The 17,809-nt window shown below is 38.8% G+C and overlaps 2 protein-coding genes across 2 annotated transcripts; both read right to left on the bottom strand.

Moving 5' to 3' along the window:
• Positions 1 to 3,131: 3,131 nt before the first annotated feature.
• Positions 3,132 to 5,358, bottom strand: LOC117745293 (serum amyloid P-component-like). The gene is made up of 5 exons (XM_034553521.1): positions 5,229 to 5,358; positions 4,954 to 5,008; positions 4,039 to 4,141; positions 3,641 to 3,938; positions 3,132 to 3,436 (listed from the first exon to the last, which is right to left on the bottom strand). The coding sequence occupies exons 2-5, from the start codon at positions 5,006 to 5,008 to the stop codon at positions 3,218 to 3,220; spliced, it is 675 nt and encodes a 224-aa protein (XP_034409412.1). The 5' UTR covers positions 5,229 to 5,358; the 3' UTR covers positions 3,132 to 3,217.
• Positions 5,359 to 7,303: 1,945 nt separating this feature from the next.
• On the bottom strand, positions 7,304 to 16,510 carry LOC117745292 (metalloreductase STEAP4-like). Its single transcript, XM_034553520.1, has 10 exons — positions 15,879 to 16,510; positions 15,425 to 15,532; positions 15,269 to 15,339; positions 15,087 to 15,174; positions 14,095 to 14,373; positions 13,890 to 13,984; positions 13,679 to 13,789; positions 9,932 to 9,974; positions 9,646 to 9,810; positions 7,304 to 8,083 (listed from the first exon to the last, which is right to left on the bottom strand). The coding sequence occupies exons 1-10, from the start codon at positions 16,101 to 16,103 to the stop codon at positions 7,826 to 7,828; spliced, it is 1,443 nt and encodes a 480-aa protein (XP_034409411.1). The 5' UTR covers positions 16,104 to 16,510; the 3' UTR covers positions 7,304 to 7,825.
• Between the last annotated feature and the right edge of the window lie 1,299 nt (positions 16,511 to 17,809).

A 17,809-nucleotide genomic window follows, 5' to 3' on the forward strand; every position in this document is an offset into this window, starting at 1 on the left:
TCTTAAGTCCCTCCAGTTGATCCAGAATGCTGCAGCTTGTGTACTCACCAAAACTAAGAAAAGAGATCATATTACTCCTGTATTAGCTGCTCTGCTCTGGCTCCCTGTAAAATCAAGAATCACATTTAAAATTTTTCTCCTCACCTACAAAGCCTTGATTGGTGATGCACCATCATATCTTAAGCAGCTTGTAGTACCATATTGCCCCACTAGAGAGCTGCGCTCACTAAATGCGGGGCTACTCGTGGTTCCTAGAGTCCTAAAAAGTAGGATGGGAGCAAGAGCCTTCAGTTATCAAGCTCCTCTTTTATGGAACCAGCTTCCACTTTCAGTCCGGGAGGCAGACACAGTCACCTCATTCAAGAATAGACTTAAGACTTTCCTGTTTAATAGTGCCTATAGTTAGGGCTGAATCAGGTTTGCCCTGGTCCAGCCCCTTGATATGCTGCTATAGGCTTATAGGCTGCTGTTGTTTTAGGATACACTGAGCACCTATCTCCTCTTCTCTCTCTCCTTATGGATGAATTTACATCTCTCCATTGCACCTTATTAACTCTGGTTCCTCCCCGGAGTCATTGTGACTTCACGTCTCATAGGGTCCATTGGACCTGGAGGTGTCTGATGCCTGGTGAGCCGGTCTCCCGCGTTGGCCCTGCTGATGCGACCCGCCCCCCCTCCTCTCTACCTCCTTCTGTTTCATGGATTGGAGGTCCATTCATACATTGTCATATTCATGTAATGTGTTTATGTAACTTTGTAATGCTGTTCATTCTGTACACATGACATCTATTGCATCTGCCCATCCGGGGAGAGGGATCATCCTCTGCTGCTCTCCTGAAGGTTTCTTCCCTTTTTTCCCTGTGAAAGGTTATTTTTGGGGAGTTTTTCCTGATTCGATGTGAGGTCCTGGTACAGGGATGTCGTATGTGTACAGATTGTAAAGCCCTCTGAGGCAAATTTGTAATTTGTGATATTGGGCCTTATACAAAATAAACTGAATTGAATTGAATTGAATAGAATGAAAGCGTGTGGTTCCACATGTGTACATCAGACATCATGCCAATGAAAGACCTGTCAAGCAGAGGGGCAGATGTTCAACCTGTAGCTTAAGGGGTTAGAGGAAAAGTATTTTACACCTTAGTTTTTTTGCCATGATTATAATTTTTGCCCATAAATTGAAGATCAACATTTGTGAAAGTTGTGCAAAATTTCAGGAACATACAGAAAAATATTGTTCCCATGTTCATGATTCATCACTAAAGAGTAAAGATTTGAGGAAGATCACATGTCTCATGAGAAAATATTTGTACATATAATATAGTATATATAATAATATAAAGATACATATAATATATATAATATATATATAATAAGAAAAACCCTTTCTGATATCCCACTTAGCCTCTTAGTTTACTTATTGTTATACATGTCTTCTGTTAATGTGTAGATAATTTTGTTGATGTCAATTTTCTCTGTAAATAACTGCTTATTGAAAAAGTTATGAACATCAGGGCTTCGGGATGTGTCCAGTAAAGCAAATGTATGCATGTTCACTTATTCACATATCTCTCTATATATATTTATTCCTCAATACACTTCTTGTAATTTTTTCTTGTAATGTTCATATGATTGCATTTTTAGAATATATACACATATTGGTGACAGTCCATGACCAATTAACTTAATTGCTGTCAACAATTGTGAGAGAAGACAAAAAGTGACAGGAGTTGCATGAAATAGCTTCCTGTCACTCAAACTGAAAAAATCTAACAAATATCATTAGTAAAAAATAGATCTTTAAATAAATGATGACACGGTGGAAAACACACCGTGAGTCTGGTCCGGCATGTTGAAAGTCTGACATGAGGATGTTTCCTGTGTGTCCTTGTGGAAGTGTTCTGTGAGGGGAACAGTTGTGACTCACATGACTACTGTAGATATGTGGCTCTCGCTTGAGCCCGCCCACTCTCCTGTTGAGCTAGTTGAGGTTTGACTTTATTGGTTAAAGGGTGAATGGCAAAGTTTGCAAATTGAGAAATTGTCCAATATGAAAATAGAGTTTATAGCAGGCGGTTGGTTCCCTGTCAAGGCATTTCCATGAGTAGACAAAAAAAAAATCACAAACATGATTCACAAAATGCAGCATTTTCATTAATTATTACAGTTTCAAAAGTTTATTTTTAAGGTTATTGACAACATGTGGTGAGTATTTTTGTGTTTTAGAGTGTTTTATTTTTTCCCTCATTCGTCTTTCTTGCACTACAGGTGTGTGTTTGTGTGTGTGTGTGTGTGTGTGTGTGTGTGCTTGTGTGTGCATGTGTGTGTGTGTGTGTGCATGTGTTGAATGCATTCATGCATGTGACAACATACTGCTTGTCTTCATGCTTGCTTGTCAAAGTGTAAAGATTAATGCTTGATCATGTGTCACCAACAACTACCAGTTATCAGTTCTGTGCTTTCTCCACTCCCTTCATGATCAAGTAAAATGACTCACTGCAACACAACATCAAGGGCCTATCTGTACTGTCACATACAAATATGATATCCTCTCTGCAGAGGACTTCAGTGATGCACCGATGTGATGAGATCCTGTAGTGACTGGGGAGAAGCCTGAAGCTCAGAGCAAATGTTTCCTGGAGAACTGCATCAGATCAGCCAGAGGGATGAACCCTGGAGAGGGATCAGACCAAGACGACTAGACACAGCACACTCAACTCTGCGGGGAGACCCTCTCTGAGTTTGACTGAGCTTTCAGACAGGATGAGAAATGTACAAACCAAGATGTACTCAAGTACATTTCTCTAATAATATGAGGTTTTGTTGAGCTCTGGTTGCCCAACTACGGCTACAATAATTATTTCCTCCATTTCTGACTCAACAAATCAGGATGTCAGTGATGACAGCCTTTCGCATTACAGCGTCACGCACATTTTGCATTATTCACATCATGCGTTAGCCTCATTTGCGCTGCCCGGCAAGATTCCGCGTCACCTTTCACGTCTTTGTATGTAATCTTGTTGCGTGAAATAAAATCACGTTGGTTTTGGTGTGAAGCATTAGAATCCAACATTTCTGCCTCTGGCCAAATAATTTGTTGGTTTAACCACAGAATAAAGATGACTGTGAAGAAAGAACATGTAAAACAGGACTTTATTGAAACATATTTCAAACCCACTTGATTTGCGCAACTCAGCCTATTGTAGTTTTGTTTTAAAGTTTAGTAACAGATCTTTTGTTTATCTTCTATCAGCACTCTGCCGGTGATCTGGAAGTCCAGCGAACTCCAGTTGAGCACATTCCCTGGAGTGAAGTTTAGTCCATCGACGTACTTCTGGATCTCACAGGGGGAAAGGGTGTGGTCCCACATGTGGACATCAGACATCATGCCAATGAAACTCTGTTTCATGTCAAAGCCCGTACCATGGGAATCCTGCTCCTGTAGATTATAAATGTGGTTTGAGATACAGTTATATATATGTATTTATATATATATATATATATATATATATATATATATATATATATATATATATATATATATATATATATATATATATGTATTTATATATATATATATATATATATATATATATACGTTTATTTTAACTATTTATTATGGTGCTTATTAATAAAACAGTACCTGTCCTAAGATAATTATAGTGGATCCAGCGATGGTTGATCCAGTACTGACAAATTTCCGAATTGTAGGTTGTCCATCAAACCACATCTGCACCAGTCCGGACTCAGATTCCCATGTTGTACAAATAGAGTGCCACATGTTCCCCTTGTAGTCCCAACCTTTATATTCTGTCTTTACATTCTTGATGTGGGGTTCCATCTCTTTATTTGCTTCGTCCCAGAAAATCAGGAAGTCATTGGCACTACTGGTTGTGGACAAGGAGAAAAGGGCGTGGTCCCTCTTCAGGTCGGTAAAGGACCTGTAAGCATTTCAAAGACACGATCATGCATGATACTTTCCAAAATCAGAGATACAGTGCAACGCACTATATTTTGTACATTTTGCACATTCAGTGTTACCGGTGACAGACGGTTGCAGCACCAAAATTCTGTTTTGATGCTGTCAGCCTCACGTGAGAGGTGGCGGTTTGTTGTGGGAAGGTAAACATTTTACCTGACAGATCTGTAAAGAGAGGGGCAAGATTTTTTTTAAATATCTATTTGTTTGTCAGCATATAATATCATTTCCAGTCATGTGGTGGAGCTAACAGTTGGCTAACTACATTATATATTAATTGTGGTAACACATGACATGATATTTTGGAATGAAAGATTTTTTGCATGGTCTTAGAAACAATATGATATGAACCACTATCTGTTGAACTCTGTCACACATGTACGCATTGCATTCAGGATGCATAGGAATATTTTGAGGAAGGAAAATACGTGCTATGATGTCATGATGTGTTATTCAAAGAGAGACACTATATACCATTATAACAAATATTTGTTATACTCCACTTAGCTTTTTTGGTTTGCTCATTGTTTTGTGTGGTATCTATTTGTTTTGTGTGCAAAACAAATAGATACCAGTAATTAATGAAAGTGGAAGGAGCACCAAAATTCCAAAATGTAAAAATTCACAATCAGTTATACGATCAAGTTTGATATTTAAACATAATAGTCTTTTGTTTACTAATGTTCTTTTCGATTTGTTACCCGTAATTATTGTAATTTTGTAGAACAATGTTGAATGTGAAAATATTATATGGATTATCACAAATATAGCAGACATGTGCTTAAAGACAACTTTGGTAATATAAGTAAAGATATCTGATATATTTTGCACAGTTCAAAAATATTAATATACTGCAAAACCTTGAATTAAAATAAATCAATTACTTGGGACTAAAAGAGTATTGCATGACTAGAATGTACTTCAACGTTTCCTTCTGTTATTCTTTCTGTTAAATAAGGATTTTATATTTGGTTTACCTTGGGGAGCTGCAGCACATGCTGTCAACATTGCCAACAGCAGCACAAACTTCATCTAATATAAAGGGGAAAAGAGACCATGAAAAACATTCATTTTGTTGTTTGATCCAATGAAGTCCACATTTTCTATTTATTACTACTACTCGATGTGCAACAAATTAAAACACTCGTATTTACTTTTAACTGCTAAGCCAGTAAAGAAAAAAAAAAGGTTTTCAAATAATACAATAACTTTAAATTCCTATATTTTGCATGTTGTCATGTGTAGCGCTTACCTTGAAATCAGGGTCTGGATGTTGTGTGCAGTGTGAACAGGATTGTGAGTTTTGTGCAATCACTGCTTCCTCATTTCTTTATGTGCGTCTCTGTGTTTCCTTCCTTATATACAATATTTCTTTGACTTCAGATTCCTGTTGTGTAAAAAATGTTGATCCGCTTTCCACTGAATCAACAGAATTGTACAATGAAAAACATTATCATGTTGAAACGGTTACATGAAGCTAAAGTGAAGTGAGGCACTTTTTTGTGCTTTTACTTTTTCTCTTTCAAAAATAATGAATCACTGCAATAAGAAAATATCCTAAAAATGTAAATTTCTGTCTTGTTTTGACTATTTCTGAATATGTATACATATTGGTTTACATTACTATACTAAGGCTTGAAAAGCAAACATTTTTCTTACATAGTTCCTATACAACTGTGCATGCTGTTGTGATTTGATTGCATTCATCTTCAATGAATCAACAATGAATTACAGGTTGATCAGTCATGATGAACACTGCACAGTTTTCAGAGGTTTCTGCATTCACTTATGGATCAGATCTTGACTTGACTCTTTCCAACATCAATAGCCAATATGTACTCTCACTGTAACATGGTATGGATATTTGTTTGTGAAGTATAGTACAAATGCATTAGCAATGCAATTTTCAATCATGTCAAGATGCACTAAATATAGCTTATAATATGCATGATATTGAATGTAAAAAATCATATTAAGAATAAACCTGGAAGGACGGTTTAAAACAGAGAAGACAGGGATATGCCACATTTAAGATAAAATGTTTTTTTTTATTATTGAAGACCGATTTCACTTTATATACTTCTGGATCTCACAGTTAGGATCCCTGTCTGATGTTAGTGTTGGCTCCCCTCTTTGTTCCCCTCCTGTCTGGTTTGTTGTTATGTGCTTAATGTTTTGCTTTTGTCAGTCTACAGTCTCCACCTCCGGTTTCCGCCCACTACCACGCCCCTCTCCTTTGGCTCAGCTGGGGCTCGTTGCCCTAAGTGCTGCCAGCTGTTTTAAGGACCATGGCAAAAAGTGACAGGAGTTGCATGAAATAGCTTCCTGTCACTCAAACTGAAAAAATCTAACAAATCTCATTAGTAAAAAAGTAAAAAATAATGATGACACGGTGGAAAACACACCGTGAGTCTGGTCCGGCATGTTGAAAGTCTGACATGAGGATGTTTCCTGTGTGTCCTTGTGGAAGTGTTCTGTGAGGGGAACAGTTGTGACTCACATGACTACTGTAGATATGTGGCTCTCGCTTGAGCCCGCCCACTCTCCTGTTGAGCTAGTTGAGGTTTGACTTTATTGGTTAAAGGGTGAATGGCAAAGTTTGCAAATTGAGAAATTGTCCAATATGAAAATAGAGTTTATAGCAGGCGGTTGGTTCCCTGTCAAGGCATTTCCATGAGTAGACAAAAAAAAATCACAAAAATTATTCACAAAATGCAGCATTTTCATTAATTATTACAGTTTCAAAAGTTTATTTTTAAGGTTATTGACACCATGTGGTGAGTATTTTGTGTGTTTTAGAGTGTTTTATTTTTTCCCTCCTTTGTCTTCCTGCACTACAGGTGTGTGTTTGTGTGTGTGTGTGTGTGTGTGTGTGTGTGTGTGTGTGTGTGTGCTGTGAATGCATTCATGCATGTGACAACATACTGCTTGTCTTCATGCTTGCTTGTCAAAGTGTAAAGATTAATGCTTGATCATGTGTCACCAACAACTACCAGTTATCAGTTCTGTGCTTTCTCCACTCCCTTCATGATCAAGTAAAATGACTCACTGCAACACAACATCAAGGGCCTATCTGTACTGTCACATACAAATATGATATCCTCTCTGCAGAGGACTTCAGTGATGCACCGATGTGATGAGATCCTGTAGTGACTGGGGAGAAGCCTGAAGCTCAGAGCAAATGTTTCCTGGAGAACTGCATCAGATCAGCCAGAGGGATGAACCCTGGAGAGGGATCAGACCAAGACGACTAGACACAGCACACTCAACTCTGCGGGGAGACCCTCTCTGAGTTTGACTGCGCTTTCAGACAGGATGAGAAATGTATGGGAGGGGAGAAAAGGGTGGCATGACAGTTATATTCAGTCACGCTTAAGTTTATTGAACAGTTGTTCAATTTGACATACATCATTAACATTACATTAACAAGAAATATCCAAAAATAAAAAAAAGATACAAAGAAAATTCAACCAACATAAGCCGCTTTATACTGTGTAGAGGAAGTTTGAAGAGAAACTCTGAGGTATAAAAACCGTTGCTGCTGATGTTTAGGGAAATGCCACTAAGTGGCCTGTGTTGAGTTGTAGTGGATTTTATATACGTAATATGTAAATGAGTCTACGTTTTGAATTAATACATAAAGAAAGATAAGATAATTAATAAGGGATATTATGAGGAATATTCTGAAGAATATGTATTAAGGAAACATATGCGTATGATCACTGTATTATTAACTGTAATATGGATTGTAAGATGTTTTATGGTTGTTACATTACAATTACAAGATGATTACACAATGAGAGGCTGAAAGTCTGAATTCTATGACATCCAAAACAATGAACCGGAAGTCTACGGTAGCAGTGCTTTCGCACTGCTGTCCTCTGGGTCATTTCTCTCCCAGCCCTGTCGAATGCGGATGAGGCTGCGGTCCACGCAGGGCAGGAGGAGCAGCAGCTTGAGAACAATCAACAAAGAAGGCACCACCAGACTTAGCAAGTAGGCTTGAGGAGTGTACCATTTGTAGGAAGAGGGATTCAGGAACCGGCTCCAACCGTAGAGGTAGGTGTGAAAGGTGCAGAAGAACACTGTCAGGTATCCCAGCTTGGACTGGAAGACAGAAAAAATAGTTCAGTCATTCACCAATTCACATAGTTACCCAAATAATTACTGTGTAAAAGGCTTATTAAGTGATAGACTGACCTTAACAGAGACACACTTTTGACCTACACATGTGCACACACACTGCACCTACACATGTGCACACACACAGTCTACTTTGTATAGAGATATTTCCACTACTGATATACAGTACATGCATAAACATACATGCTTGCAAATTTAAAGGCAAGTATTCCATACACATGAACTACACTTAAAGACTATGGCGAAAGATAATGTATGACCCCCCAAATTACATTTGATGAATAACTTAACATTTAAAGCATTGCTCTAATTTGGGCTTGAGTAAAGGGGAGGTGTGTGGAATAAGAAAATGAGCTTGACATGACCCAGTTACATTTATTAATTAATGTGTTCCCTGTAGTGAAGCCGATTTCATTTTTTCGATGGGCCAAAGTGGAAAAAAAGGTAAACTTTTGTGTCTGCAAGAGTGAAAACAATCACAAGTCTTTGCAGAGAAAGGATGGAAACAACACCAACACACTTTCAATAGCTCATCCAACAGGAAGTTGGAAGCAGCTTTCTGGCCCACTGTTTTCCATCCGGGCTGATGCACACAATCGTCCTCATCAGTCATAGCTGGAATCTTGGCTGATGGACATGACGGGAATATCGTTTCTGCCAGTATTCACACACAATGTTCAGTAGCTTCGCTGTAAAATTCCTCACCAACTGAATGTCAGCAGCCTAAAGCATAAACAGGTGCAATGCTGTAGTGGCAGTACACAGAACATTTCATAACGCACTTTATAATCCCTCCAACGGGCACATTATGTCATCTGTGAGTGGATAGCTACTGAGCCGGTTTAATATGTTGAGCATGTATCTCTGTGTGAACTGAATCATCAATCTTCTTGTCATTTGCAGCCTTTTCAAGGCCACAATGTAGAGGTGAGGTAATCAGTTGTCCTAAATTGTATTTCCCCGTTTGTATTAATTTTCTCTGTGTTGCTCATGAAATGTCATAGACATGGCTATAAAATGATGAACAATGTGTTTGTCTGCCATTGTTTCCTCTTTGTGAGCTATGAGTGCCAAATTAGTTTTCTACAAAAGATGTGAAGCTTTTGCTGTTTTCCATGTTTTACAAAAAAACATTGAAGTGCAAAGCTAATTGAATAGTATACACACATATGTACTTTCTTAATTTGTAGGCTGGTCAAGTTCCTGAAGAGAACCGTTGTCATTTTAGGTTCTATCTGTTATTTTTCAATTTCTGTAAAAACACTTACGGGAACAAACAGACATGTTTTAGGGAAAAGCTGTTGGAAAGATTGGTTGGGAATCAATAGGGCCAGCCACGGGAAACTGTAATTATACAATTCTCCAGTTGCAAATGCCAAGGATTGTGTATGTAAAGAGATGCAGCCCAAGAAGAGTTATGTTGTGTCCATAATGTGTCACGGTGAATGTGCAGACACTCTGAAGCTCACACACTCTAACAAATACAGATACCCACAAGTCACATGACTCCGACAAACAGTATCTACCTGTATGAAGCTGAACTCTCTCCAGCTGAGAGCATTGGTGACGGAGGGGAGAGAGGTTATTCCCAACAGGATAAAAAGGCCAAATCCCAGAATCCCCATAGAGTAGTAAGAGTCAGCACGCCAGGCCGTGGTGGTGTCAAACACTGACGTTGTATTCTCCTTGATCTTAAAGCAACAGTAAACAAGAGAGATGTTTAAACCGATTCTGTATTGAAACGGTACAGAACTAAGCAAAAGTATCTGAATTTATGTGGTTGTCTATGAATAAGTAAGTTGTATGTCTTACCTGTGAGATGGTATGTTCAGCAATCCTGAATCTCACATAATATCTGGTGAAGAAAATTACAAAACTATTTAAAGAAACATCACGCCTAATTATTTTACTTATCTAAGGTAGCAGTTACCATGGCTAATAAAAGTATACACTCCTAGTGTTATTTATATGTTATTCATCTCAGAATTATTGAATATTGATAATTTAGCTGCACTTGCGGGGAACTTCGGGTTTAAGTTGTCTTTCTGTGTGCTGCAAGAAATCTCTCAAATGACAGGTCAATGTCACACAACTCTTTCTTTCTCTCAATATTTTCCACTATGCCTTATTTTGTATCAATATGTGTTATTTAACACACTAGATTTTAAAACCCAAACACAGTGCTTCTAAAAGACTGAGTGCCTCTATTCAGTATGCTGCTACTGCTATCACTATCACTACTAATTACTACTACGACTACTACTATCACTATTACTACTACTATCACTATTACTATGACTAGTACTATCACTATTACTACTACTATCACTATTACTATGACTAGTACTATCACTATTACTACTACTACTATCACTATTACTACACCTACTATCACTATTAGTACTACTACTACGACGATTACTACTACTACTACTATCACTATTACTACTACTACTTTCACTATTACTACTACTACTATCACTATTACTACTACTACTTTCACTACTACTACTACTACTACTACTATCACTATTACTACTACTATCACTATTACTATGACTACTACTATCACTATTACTACTACTATCACTATTACTATGACTAGTACTATCACTATTACTACTACTACTATCACTATTACTACACCTACTATCACTATTAGTACTACTACTACGACGATTACTACTACTACTACTATCACTATTACTACTACTACTTTCACTATTACTATTACTACTATCACTATTACTACTACTACTTTCACTATTACTACTACTACAACTATCACTATTACTACTACTACTACTATCACTACACCTATTATCACTATTACTACTACGAGTACGACTACTATCACTATTACTACTACTACTATCACTATTACTACTACTACTACCACTATTACTACTACTATCACTATTACTACTACTACTACTATCACTACACCTACTATCACTATTACTACTACTATCACTATTACTACTACTATCACTATTACTATGACTAGTACTATCACTATTACTACTACTACTATCACTATTACTACACCTACTATCACTATTAGTACTACTACTACGACGATTACTACTACTACTACTATCACTATTACTACTACTACTACTATCACTATTACTACTACTACTTTCACTATTACTACACCTACTATCACTATTAGTACTACTACTACGACGATTACTACTACTACTACTATCACTATTACTACTACTACTTTCACTATTACTACTACTACTATCACTATTACTACTACTACTTTCACTATTACTACTACTACAACTATCACTATTACTACTACTACTACTATCACTACACCTACTATCACTATTACTACTACGAGTACGACTACTATCACTATTACTACTACTACTATCACTATTACTACTACTACTACCACTATTACTACTACTATCACTATTACTACTACTACTACTATCACTACACCTACTATCACTATTACTACTACTATCACTATTACTACTACTATCACTATTACTATGACTAGTACTATCACTATTACTACTACTACTATCACTATTACTACACCTACTATCACTATTAGTACTACTACTACGACGATTACTACTACTACTACTATCACTATTACTACTACTACTACTATCACTATTACTACTACTACTTTCACTATTACTACTACTACTATCACTATTACTACTACTATCACTATTACTACTACTACTACTATCACTACACCTACTATCACTATTACTACTACTAGTATGACTACTATCACTATTACTACTACTACTACTACTATCACTACACCTACTATCACTATTACTACTACTACTATCACTATTACTACTACTACTACGACTACTATCACTATTACTACTACCACTATTACTACTGCCACTACCACTATTATTACTACTACTACTACTATCACTACTACTACTACTACTACTACTACTACCACTATTACTACTACTACTACTACTGCTACCACAACTACTACTACTACTACTGCTGTCACTAGTATTACTACTACTACTACAACTACTGCTATCACTAGTACTACTACCACTATTACTACTGCCACTACCACTATTATTACTACTACTACTACTACTACTACTATCACTAGTACTACTACTACTACTACTGCTACCACAACTACTACTACTACTACTGATGTCACTAGTATTACTACTACTACTACAATTACTGCTATCACTAGTACTACTACCACTACAACTACTGCTATCACTAGTACAACTACCACTACTACTGAAAATCATATAACTTAGTTTGAACTCCTTAGAGTTAGCCAGCAGAAACAATTATGTGACTTGCCATGATACTTGGTTATCTAACAGATGTTTCTTGGAAATGGGGAGTTAGGCAACAACAGAAGGAAATTGCATCATAATTGAAAACAGTCACCTTGACCCAGCTGGAGTAAATCCAGTGCTAGGTTCTTTCCAGAAGAACACCAAAAAAAGGACACAACATATTTGGGAAACAGGAAGGGCTCTGGTTACTGGCTCTGGTGACTGGCTCCAACAACTGATCTGATTGGTGAAAGGTCTGATGGGAGGGCTAAATTTAAACTACAAATATGTGTTAAATATTCTAGAAAGATGGATCTGTTGAACTTGTTGAATGTTGCCTTGTGCTCATTAAAACACTTCCCGCTGGGTTGCTTCGTCAAATCAACGTCTCTCTGCTCATCATTTTGCCACAACACTACTACCACTACTACCACCACAACTACAGCTATCACTACTACCACTACTACTACTACTGCTATCACTAGTCCAACAACCACTACTACTACCTGCTCTGTGACCACTGCTGCCATTAACAGCACTGCTGCTACCAGTGAAACCTATGTGACTACAAACACATATTATACCTGCTAAACCTTCAATACACCCAAGTCACTAATTCAGCCTTTCGAAGCAGCTGCCCGTAACTCTACAGCAAACTACCAAGTAACTTCCTAGCTGTGTAGAGCCCACTATCAACACCCCTGGACATCATGTCATCATGTGACTGCTCCTCTCTTTGAGTTGTGGTCAAAAGCTTTGAAATGGTACGAAGTTGCATAAATGTATATTCATGATCAGTCTGAGCAACGGCCAATCAAAATCCTTCCACCCACTTCTATTCCACCTTAGGAACTACCTTCAACACTCTCTCCTGTGTGACTTTCTTATTTCTTTCTTTCTTTATTTCACACACTCAGTGAGCAGATTAGAGCTAAATGAGGGTGGACAGCATATTATAAATAACTCTCAGCACAAACAATAGTATCTAAAATAAACAGATTATATATATTTTTATGCACAAACTAAACATTAAAACGGTCATGAAGGTTGTATTTATGCAGGGCTGTCTTTAAATTACATTAGTTTTATCTATGTGTTCCTGATAAACTGCCAACTAACTGCAGTCGAAAATACAATTTTGATTACTAGGTCAAAGCTGTCATTATTTGTTTTGGGTGATATTGACAAAAACAATGTGATTGAACCTTTATTATATGAAGCAGTATGAGGATGTGTGCACCTGGCATACCTTATGGGGATGACGAGAGTGTAAAGCACATGTAGAAAAGCAAAGCCAAGTGCTATCAGTCCCAGCTGTTTCCTGCACAGCATCCAGCGATCCAACCAGTCAGGAAAACGCCTTAAACAACACATACTTTGACTTTTAGGATACAGTAAACACTTTGGAAAGCATTCTGTGCAGGCACTAAATAATAGTCCATTCTGTTTTGATGTCTGACCTGTACTTGGTTCCTCTGTAGAGCTGAAGGAAGGCAGCTATGACACCAGGCAGGTAGCACAGACACAACATGATGAGAGACACAATGGGAAACACCTGAAAGATGGGGGATGAACACAGAAGTGGTTACTGAGAAGAAAACAGATGTAAGTTATTTACCTTCAAAAAGGAAATTATGTTAATTTAACAGACACTAAAGGGTCTACCTTGTTGGCCAGGGACACCATGATTCTAAAGGAGACGTCTTTCCCCTGTACAACATACGCGTAGATGATATCTCGAATCAGCAGATAGAAGAAGAAGAAGGCGGTGAGGCCGACGGCCACGCGTAGCGGCAGCCTCCACTCTGGGAAAAGCTGCAGGGGGAAGTCCTCCAGCTCTCTGGCTGCTGACAAAGACCCTTTATCCAGAACAGTGAGGCCCAGCTTGGTGGACATCTCTGCTACTGCCTGCTTTGCTTCTGCACTGTTCCCACACAGGAACACCTGGAGCAGGAAAACACCCAGAGTATTTATAGCACTCAAAATGTGAGCAGTATATGTCTACATTATTTCATGTTTATGCATTTATGTTAATGCATTTGCACACGTAATGATGAAAGGATTGTTTTGACTCCAGAGGTTTGAACATTAAAGTACCTCGAGAGGCTTTATTCATGAAATACTAAATTTAGTTGTAATAAAGCAGGTAAAAACTGACACCAATGCTCAGTCAACACCAATTTGATGTTGTTGATTGTGTTCCAAATACACCAACTCAGACATGCATAAACATAAACATACACCCCCGCCTACACACACACTGTGTGTGTTTTTTTTTACCTTCCTCAGGGATTGCACAACCAGATCTAAATGAAATGAATGAAAAGCCCACATATGCTGCAGCTTTGCAGCACAGAGCAAGAGTACAAAGCACGTTACGGAGAGCTTAGATCTCAGAGAGACTGTGGAGTTAATTGATTCAAGGATACATCAGAGAAGGCATTCACAGCAAAGACATGAGGTCGACTTCAGATTTGGCTTCTTTTACTTGGATTTGGTTTGATCAAACTTCAAAATGAGTTAATAATATAGTTTGGACTGAAAAGCTCATTGGTCAATTAGCCCAATTAGCAGAAGAAATCCCAATGTGGCACTTTTAAATTGTCAAATACACATCCAATAGTGGTTAGACACAACATCACAAACACATTCAGCACCTGTCTATTGGCATCTGAGGGTCCATTCTGCAAGCCCCAGGCAGACAAGGTGTTAAAAGCCTTCACCACATGAGCTCCAGGGATCAGCCTGACAAACAAAGTAGTAATTCAAACCACATGATGTATGAGATCTCCCAATATTTGAGGTTATTACATTACAGTGGTGCCTAATTTCCTCTTACCTCTGCAGATACTCAGCATTGGCCTCTGGGTATATATTCTTCTTGAGGTTATTGCTGACGTCCACCAGCACCTTCAAATCAAAGTCAACAGAGCGGATGAAGAAGTAGAATTCAACCAACTGTTACTCAAAGGCATCTGACTGTGCAACCAGGTACCTTCCCCTCGAGTTGAGGTGCAAGTGTCTCCAGGAAGTCATAGTGTCCTCTGTGAATACAAATAAAGACCACACCAGCTGACTGGGCCGCTGCCTCGTGGCTCGTCGCCTGTACAACATACACAAACACTATTGTGTTGAACATTGCATGAACATTACATGAGGCAAGGCATGTCAGACTCAACGCGTGTTCAGTGATGGTTCACTATAGTTAAGCACATGTCGCACGACAGATAAAGACTAAATGCAACAACACGTGCAGACTCACAGTGACTTTGATTAGCTCTAGTCAGCTTTCAAAGCCTGATAACAACGGTTTCCTTTGTTTCCCCCGAGACTTTTAATAGACACCGTTTTTTGAGTTGGTTCAGGGACACGTGCTGAACAATCATCAAAAAAGTTGGGAAAGTTGAGTCCCAGAGTTTGAGAAGAAGACGTCATGCATTGTGTCGTACCTGAGCTCCCAGAGGCAAGGGACCACAGCTGTGTGGTCTGCGGCTGCCGTACACCACCCTGTAGCCAGACTGGAGCAGACGCTGGCCCAGAGAGCGCCCCAAGTCCCCCGTCCCGAAGATACACAGCAGCTCCTGCTCAGGGGCAGCTGCTGTGCCCAGAGGATGCAGCAACACGCTCTCTGGCTTCACTTCCTTTGACACGCTGCTCAGTCTGTCAGCCGACATGGCCACAGTCTCACACAAACAGTGATGGTGTCTCCGGTGGTTTCGACAGAACAAAACACTCCACCAGCTTTTTTGTCGAAAATGTGTAATGTGTCCAGGCTCAAGGCAGATGTAACAAAATTATAGTCTTCAAAATAACAGCTCTTCAGGGTACTTCTGGTAAAGAAAATGTCAGCAAATCAACTGTCTGCCCCTCAAGCCCATGTGTCTTGTTTTCTAACTCATTACTCTTTAGACTGACAGTTTTCGGGCTTGAGTTTGTTTTTGTATTGGCCCATCCCCTCCCATTGCTCAGCCTCACAAAAAATTGGGAAATTCCATGGCGAAAGGCGGGAGTACGTCTATCTCTGCTGTTACGGGTGTCGGGGAAATGTTTCTTTGTACAAGTTCTGTGTGTGCCTGTGTGTGTGTGTGCGTGTGTGTGCGCGCGTGTGTGTGTGTTTTTCTTGGGCTTGGCAAGTGATGGGAAAGTTTCAAGCATGGCCTTCTTCTGGGAAAACAGTGGATCATCTATGAGAGATTGTGCAACACTGTAAAAACTAAATTCACTGTGCCAACATACTCTGGTTTTTCTGGTTGAACCAAGTTGCTGCAACACACATTAAGAAACGAAAACAGAAAGTGAAAGTCCCAGTTCATTTGAGGACATGAAGTAAATGCTCATCTAAAAGAAGCTCTGACTGGCACAGCATGACACAGACTTTTTAATTGTAGCTTAATGTTGTTGCTCAAAGACCATTTTAACAGGTTTAGGCATTTACACAGAATTCAACCAAATATATGAAAACGAAATTAATTCTTAAACCAGTGTCCTGGATAAAGTGCTACTCAGACAAGAATAGATCTAGCTGACAGTTTACTCATCACAACGGTCACATACACACTATCTGGACTGTGATGAGGCCACAATATGTAAACACAGTGTGCTGGAATGCTCCCAACCCCCTTCTTTCTTTCCCTGCACTATCTCTATTATATGACCGTGACATCCACATGCCCGACCCCAAGTGCATAATTACTTTGACATGTGTGCAAAAAGAATAACACATATTTCTACGAGAGGAACGTTGTTTGCCGTGCACCTGGAGGGAAAGAACCCTATCCTTAGAATTAGTCACTGATATTGTGGTCAGTAGAGGCACTCACTTATTCATGTGAGTAGGCAAACCACCAATTAAAGTCTAATCTTGTGTTGGCCCTGTGAGTAATTCATGTTTTTAGCCTGGTAACTGAAGTTGGGCTCTGAATGCAGCCTTTCTTATATCCCAAAGGTCCAGAATAGCTCCGGTGTTCAGGGTTGAGGTGAACCGCGGGCCGAGTGACCTGTCCTACATTGTAATTACTGCCAGTGCATGTTTGTGTGAGTTCATATGAGACACAATTCAATTCAATTTCAATTTCAGTTTATTTTGTATAGCCCAATATCACAAATTACAAATTTGCCTCAGAGGGCTTTACAATTTGTACACATACGACATCCCTGTCCCAGGACCTCACATCAAAAACTCCCAAATGTGTACAGAATGAACAGCGTTACAGAGTTACAACACATTCAATGAATATGATGTGAAATGTATGAATAATTAGTAGTAGGCGTGGACCACGATCCAGACCTCCATAAAAAATAAAGATCATGACATGTTGCATCAACAAATAAGAACAAAAGCACAACAGAAGTATGTCTGATGGCAGGTGGGTGTTATTTC

The sequence above is a fragment of the Cyclopterus lumpus genome, chromosome 16 (genome assembly GCF_009769545.1).
Source record: "Cyclopterus lumpus isolate fCycLum1 chromosome 16, fCycLum1.pri, whole genome shotgun sequence".
NCBI classification, from domain to species: Eukaryota; Metazoa; Chordata; class Actinopteri; order Perciformes; family Cyclopteridae; genus Cyclopterus; species Cyclopterus lumpus.